Source organism: Gekko japonicus, unplaced genomic scaffold (genome assembly GCF_001447785.1).
Source record: "Gekko japonicus isolate JY-2015 unplaced genomic scaffold, Gekko_japonicus_V1.1 scaffold614, whole genome shotgun sequence".
Lineage (NCBI taxonomy): Eukaryota > Metazoa > Chordata > Lepidosauria > Squamata > Gekkonidae > Gekko > Gekko japonicus.
The window spans coordinates 685,700-693,347 of NW_015161421.1; the positions used below are offsets into that span (position 1 = coordinate 685,700).

Genomic DNA, 7,648 nt, shown 5'->3' on the forward strand with positions numbered 1-7,648 from the left:
TCCCTACGAAATGACCCCTGCATCCAAGTTTTTGCCAGAATCGACTCTGCTTAGCTTCTGAGATCTGATGAGATTGGGCTTGCCTGGGCTATCCAGGTCAGGGCATGAAAATATACATAATTTAGAATCATAGAGTTGGAAGGGGCCATAGAGCCGATGTTGTCCCACCCCCTGCTCAATGTGGGGTCAGGCAAAAGCAACCCTGACAAGTCTTCATCTAGCAGCTGCTTGCAGATTGCTGGGGAGGGGGAGCTCACCACCTCCCTGGGCAGCTGATCCCACTGCTGAACTACTCTCACTGTAATCCCCCCCCCTAATATCTGACTGGTATTTTTCCACCTGTAATTTAAACCCATTCTTGAGAGTCCTCTCCTCTGCTGCCAAAAGGAACAGCTCCCTGCCCTCCTCCAAGTGACAGCCCTTCAAAGACTTCAAGAGAGCCATCCTGTCTCCCCTCAGTCTCCTCTTCTCCAGACTGGACATTCCCAAGTCCCTCAGCCTTTCCTCACAGGGCTTGGTCTCCAGGCCCCCAATCATCCTCATCGCTCTCCTCTGCACCCGCTCCATTCTGTCCACATCCTTTCTGAAGTTTCCTGTTTCTTTTAGTTTCTTTGGGTAGCCTAGAAGGCTGTTTTAATCTGCCCCCCCTTTCTTTTTTACTTCTTTGTTATCATTTTTATTACAACTTTACATTGTACACCACTTTGATACTTTGTGTGTGCCTCTTACGTGGAACCGACTTGGGGAAATGATCTCTAAGAGTGGAGAAACAACTACCCCCCCCCAAAAAAAAAAACCAAACAGAATTGGGTAGCATCGCTACTTTCTGACACACTTACACATACCCTCCCTATGAGCAAGATGCCTGAAGTTCAATACACACATCTAGAATGTTTGAAAATCACAACAAAAGGAAATCTCTCTCTCACTATACAGGAGAAACAAACTGTACCCAGAATTATTAAGCTATTTTCCAAGCAGCTAGAAGGCTGGACTTCAGAACATGAATACGGGAAAACCCGGAAAAGAGGCCATTTATACATCTCTCCTTCGAAACATGAGAGCCAAATTGGTTACCGTTCAAAAACCTGAAACTTGGTACATGTGTCACAGAAGACACTCTACTGCAAAACAGTTGTACTTCCACATCATTCAGAAGTGTGGCATTTCGTACACATCCATTCAGGTGGGCAGCTATATTGGTCCGCAGTCGAAAAAGCAAGGATCAAGTCTAGTGGCACCTAAGAAACTAACAAGGTTTCCAGGGTAGAAGCTTTGGGAGTCAACCCTGGAAATGTTGTTGTTCTTTAAAGGTGACCGTGGACACAAATCTTGTACACATTAATCCAAAACTGCTTCTTTAAGCAATGTAATAAACATGCAAGTGTGAAAGATTTTACTACTGAACATGTATGGCAAGTGCACATATTGATTCCTATTTACCAAAAGACAAGCCTCAGGATTAGGGCACTGTTCCAGCCAAACCAACCATGGTTGAAATCACCAGCATGAATGGGTAATTAAAGCAGTCAGATTTTCCGTTTCAGGGAGGGGGGGGTGATCAATGGCAACTTCATATTAAGCATATATGTAAGCTGAATGCACTATGTACATACACACAGCCAGAGACACAGACATACACATATGGGTCATTTCAGATTAGGAGATCATGCACCAGTTTACCTTTGAGTTCACCACCTCCAAGGAGATGTTCTGAGGCATAGCACTTGGCACTGAAATGTAAAGAGAGCGGGGGGGGGGGAAGAGAATGAAATTGGAAAAGCTGTTAATTAGAGGAATGAAACATGACATATCAAAGCATATCTGTTTAAAAAAAAAACACAAAAAAGTAAATCCATATGTGTCATTTCAGCTTATTTTATTTAGTTATTCATTAAATGTCTGGATCACCCAATCCCTGAATGCACAAGGCTCTGGGTGATTTACCACAAATTTTAAAACAGCATTGTAACATTATTAAAAACAAATCAAGACCTTAAAATGATGGCGTAACAACTGTGCAATCCACCCAACTGGCAGCATAGAGCTCTCTCATAAAGCTAAACCTAAGCAAATCTGCCCATTTCTTTCCATCTGTGGTAAGCTTATTAGCCATCATATTAAAGGATGAGAGGCTTGTAACCCATTCTGTGTGGTTGCTTCTTTGCGTTAAGTAATAATACATTTCTTTGCGTTGATACGCTTCTTTGCGTTAAGTAATAACTACATGTGTGGAGAATTGCATGTGTGGAGAATAAGAACATAAGAGAAGCCAACGTTGGATCAGGCCAATGGCCCATCTAGTCCAACACTCTGTCACACAGTGGCCAAAAGTACCAGCTGCCATCAGGAGGTCCAGCAGTGGGGCCAGGACACTAGAAGCCCTCCCACTGTTGTCCCCCCAAGCACCAAGAAGACAGAGCATCCCTTGCCCCAGCCTGAGAGTTCCTATCTATACCTTGTGGCTAATAGCCACTGATGGACATCTGCTCCATATGCTTATCTAATTCCCTCTTGAAGCTGTCCGTACTTGTAGCCACTCCTGTGGCAGTGAATGCCATGTGTTAATCACTCTTTGGGTGAAGAAGTACCTCCTTTTATCTGTTCTAACCCGACTGCTGAGCAATTTCACTGAGTGCCCACGAGTTCTTGTATTGTGAGAAAGGGAGAAAAGTACCTCTTTCTCTACCTGCTCTATTCTTGTATCCAACTTTGCAGGGTAACCAAAAGATTCATAGGCTATGATTTTGTCCCTACAGGTAGCACATGCCCTGACTTAGATGGCCCAGGCTAGCTCAGTCTCATAAGATCTTGGAAGCTAGGCAAGGTTGGCCCCGATTAGTATTTGGAACCAACCTCACAGTTCATATGCGGTTAGCTGTAGCTAAGTAGCTGTACCCAGATCATTAGCTGTGGACTGGATAACACAGGCTAACCAGATCTCATCAGATCTTGGAAGCTAAGTTGGGTTTGTCCTGGTCAGTAGTTGGATGGGAGACCACCAAAGAAGCCCAGTGTCACAACACAGAGGCAGGTACACAAACTGCTGAACATCATGCTCATGGGGGAAAAAAATTGTCTCCCAACAACCGAGTCTCTGAAAATGTCAAGTTTTGATGTCCTGCACAGAGTATTCTGTTCTAGGAAACCGATTAACAATCCAAACCTGTGACGATGTGTTCCAGTCTAAGAACATCCAAGCTTAAATCAGAATGTTTCAAGCCAGTTCTTCTGTATTTTGGGACAGAACAGCAACATCAACTACGATCAATCCCCCATTTAAGTATGATGCCAGCCAGTGTTCCCTCTAAGATGAGTTAGTTTGAGCTAGCTCACAATTTTTTAGCCTCCACCTCACACATTTTTGTCTTGGCTCAGGAAGGAGGGCTCCAGAGCAAACTAATTTATGCAGTAGCCAAATCACTCGCTCACAACTTTAACGCCAGTCGCTCACAAAGTAGGATTTTTGCTCACAATACTCCACAGCTTAGAGGGAACATTGATGCCAGCATATCCTTATTTTTTTTGGTTTTTCTGTTGTTTGTACTTCCCCCCCCATTCCTCTGCCACAGTTTCTGCCCCTCCCCTCAGATCTGGGGTACCATAATGGACCTTTGCTGGATGCATTTTGTCTGGGGCTCATACTTGGTGTCCCCTTGTCACCTATAATAATATTGCTTGCATGTTGGCTGCTCAGACGTTTGCCAAATTAATGGCTCAGAATGGTTGATGTGTTCTCAATGGGTGCTGTGTTCAGAGGAAGTTCAGGTTTTTTACAAAATAGACCTTTGACGGTTCTGTTAATATCTATGGGAGTTTGCAGGTGACCACTTCCACCTGAAAGGAGGGCAACGGTGCATGACAGTATGTCAGAAGAAAGATCAACAGCCGTTAACTGCTGGTTAATGTAACATTACTCTGGTCACATGGAATCAAACCCCCCCCCCAAAAAAAAAATCCTGCTTAAATGATAGGTTGGTTTATTTTTATGTAACAGGAGAACAAAAACATCCATTTTGGGTGGAGAGAGGTGAGTCAGTTTGTAATAATATCCATTGGCGGCTAGAGTATGTGTGAGAGCGGATAGTTTTAAGCTCCAATGGTTTCCAAAGGAGAGATGAACTTTTCTCCTCCCAGTGTGACTAAGGGAGGGAAAGCTAATCAGCCCATTCGCTCCTTAGGGAAGAAGAACAATGTCACACAAAAGAACAAATTTCAGTCCCATGTAGCAGGTGACAAAATAGGTGACAAAGAAACAGATACCTAAAGAAAACCAGTCACCTGAAACTAAATCCTCCCAACTCATGCTTTTGGAAAAATAACCAAGAAAAGGGGTGAAGCTGAGATGCTCGAACATTAAAGAACTCCACACAAACCAAAAATATACTGATTGGTACATCCATTGTGGCTCACAACCCATACCATAAAGCTGAGATGCTCGAACATTAAAGAACTCCACACAATCCAAAAATGTACTGATTAGTACATCCACGGTGGCTCACAACCCAAACCCTAAAGCTGAGATGCTAGAACATTAAAGAACTCCACACGAACCAAAAATGTACTGATTGGTACATCCATTGTGACTCACAACCCAAACCCTAAAGCTGAGATTCCAGAACATTAAAGAACTCCACACGAACCAAAAATGTACTGATTGGTACATCCATTGTGGCTCACAACCCAAACCATAAAGCTGAGATGCTCGGACATTAAAGAACTCCACACAAACCAAAAATGTACTGATTGGTACATCCAGTGTGGCTCACAACCCAAACCCTAAAGCTGAGATGCTCAGACATTAAAGAACTCCACACAAACCAAAAATGTACTGATTGGTACATCCACGGTGGCTCACAACCCAAACCCTACAGCTGAGATGCCAGAACATTAAAGAACTCCACACAAATTAAAAATGTACTGATTGGTACATCCATTGTGGCTCACAACCCAAACCATAAAGCTGAGATGCTCGAACATTAAAGAACTCCACACAATCCAAAAATGTACTGATTAGTACATCCACGGTGGCTCACAACCCAAACCCTAAAGCTGAGATGCTAGAACATTAAAGAACTCCACACGAACCAAAAATGTACTGATTGGTACATTCATTTTGACTCACAGCCCAAACCCATAACAATGCCACTGTCCGCCAGTGATCCAAATTTATGACAAAGAAACAGATGTTACACTTTTCTCTTGGCAGTTCTAGAAGTCAAATTGCTACCACTCGGGTTCTCAGGTCTCCCCTGGACACGAGTGAGGGATGGGGTGGAAGGGTTACCAAATCCAGGTTGGGAAAGTCCTAGAGATTTGGGGGTGGAGCTTAGAGAGGACGGGGACCTCAGTGGGGTACAATGCCATAGAACTCACCCTCGAAACATCAATTTTCTCCATGGAAATTGATCTCTGTAGAAAAGCTGAGATGCTCGAACATTAAAGAACACACGAACCAAAAATGTACTGATTGGAACTGGCTCACAACTCAAACCCTAAAGCTGAGATGCTCGAACATTAAGAAATTCCACACAAACCAAAAATGTACTGATGGGTACATCCATTGTGGCTCACAACCCAAACCATAAAGCTGAGATGCTTGAACATTAAAGAATACACAAACCAAAAATGTACTGATTGGAACTGGCTCACAACTCAAACCCTAAAGCTGAGATGCTCAAACATTAAAGAACTCCACACGAACCAAAAATGTACTGATTGGTACATCCATTGTGGCTCACAGCCCAAACCCTTAACAATGCCACTGTCCGCCAGTGATCCAAATTTATGACAAAGAAACAGATGTTACACTTTTCTCTTGGCAGTTCTAGAAGTCAAATTGCTACCACTCGGGTTCTCAGGTCTCACCTGGACACGAGTGAGGGATGGGGTGGAAGGGTTACCAAATCCAGGTTGGGAAAGTCCTAGAGATTTGGGGGTGGAGCTTAGAGAGGACAGGGACCTCAGTGGGGTACAATGCCATAGAACTCACCCTCCAAACATTCATTTTCTCCATGGAAATTGATCTCTGTAGTTGAGCTATAATCCCCGGAGATCCCCAGGTCCCACCTGGAGACTGGCCTCCCTAACTACCACACATAATGCAGGTAAACATCTTAAATTCAACACCTGAATAAGCATATATTATAACATTATCTTTTTTATAATCATGCTGTCAGTTTTATAAACTTCACTATATCAGTCAGTTTTATAAACTTCACTATATCAGTCAAAAGGCAAACCTTGGCATCTTTTAACTTTTGTCTTGAAGTGAGAACGATAGTCATATTTAGAAGATCTTTTCCACTGGACTTTAGAACTTGAACTCAGGTTCATCCAATCCTTAGTCAAATTTCCCAGGTTTGAAACCATCTAACACTAGTAATTCTGAGAGCTTTTGTCCCTTGTTTTCAAAGATGAGAAATCAGTATTTTATTGCTGGCTGATATTTGATATATAATTGTATCTCTGATTTTTGCATTATTTTTTTGTGTCTAAACTGCATTATTTTAGTTTTGCATTATTTTTGGGCCTAAACTGCATTTTGGAACTTTTTAAAATTTACAAATTATTTCAGTGCATTGAGACACAATTTGTCTAGTGTTTTATAAATTATTTCTCTACAATATTCAAATTGAAGAAATAATTTGAGATGGATTCAATTGCAGATGCCAGATTGCTGGATAAAGCCCTGTTAGGTCCTGTGCTGATTTTTTCCCCTTCTCTCAATTTATTTAGCTTATTTTTTGTTATAGCTTTTATATTATACTGTGATGAGATAAATTAATTTTTATCTAAAAATTTCCTATTAATGAAGTTTATTTAAAAAGGCAAAAAAGAAAAAGAAAAGTAAGATGTTCCTGTTCTCCCAAAAAACTGTCCTAACATCAAATATTTGTATCAGCACAAATCAGTATATTTACATTTTATATATGTCCATTTGACAGTTTGCACAGTTTTGGAAAAGTGCTAAGAATTCAGAGAGAGAGAGGAAATGTTTACAATCTTATTAGCTCCCCCAGGAGACTTCCGGTTTTGGCACAATGATGGCTGGCGCGCTCCTTAAAAGCTCCAGAGAGAGTGGCCCATGACCCGGCAGCAGGGAGGGGGTCTGGCTGGTTCTGGACTCCCCCCGTAGCCATTGTAGGGGGCTCTCAGCCTGGGGCACTGGGGGTGCCAAAGGATCGAGGCTCCCCCCTGCCCCTATAGGCCCCTACTGCTGTGAAACCATTCTGGGCATGAGACGAGCATACCGGACCAGCGAGCAACTGACCCAGCAAAAACAAAAAGAGTTTATCTTACCTGATGAACCAGAGTGTGAGTAAGATGCTAGCCTGGGTGCTCCCAAGAAAAAGCGAGGGGGGGGAAAGCTACCCACCCCTTGAAAATGGCAAAGATCTAAAAGCATTAGAGGGGGCAGAAAGTGGTGGCGTTTGAGTGGATGGCTGATTTTAATCAGTACAATGCCAGACTGTTAAGGCGTTAGAACAAATAAACTTCTGAAGACTTAAGCGAACTTTTACAAAACATAAACAATGTCTTATCGGGCTGAAGAATGGCGGCGGAAGCAAAGCTTCAACAAGGAACTGCCAGCTCAACATGTCCGGTTTCTAAATCAGAAGTGAATTTTTACTTTCCAGGCATGCTG

The 7,648-nt window shown here is 42.6% G+C and overlaps 1 protein-coding gene across 1 annotated transcript in view; it reads right to left on the minus strand.

Moving 5' to 3' along the window:
- The window catches only part of DCC (DCC netrin 1 receptor), a 591,220-nt gene that overhangs the window by 357,731 nt on the left and 225,841 nt on the right, over window positions 1-7,648 (minus strand). Inside the window, exon 8 of the mRNA XM_015428299.1 lies at window positions 1,684-1,733. Within this exon, the coding sequence (XP_015283785.1) occupies window positions 1,684-1,733 (50 nt within the window). The remainder of the gene's footprint in view (window positions 1-1,683; window positions 1,734-7,648) is intronic.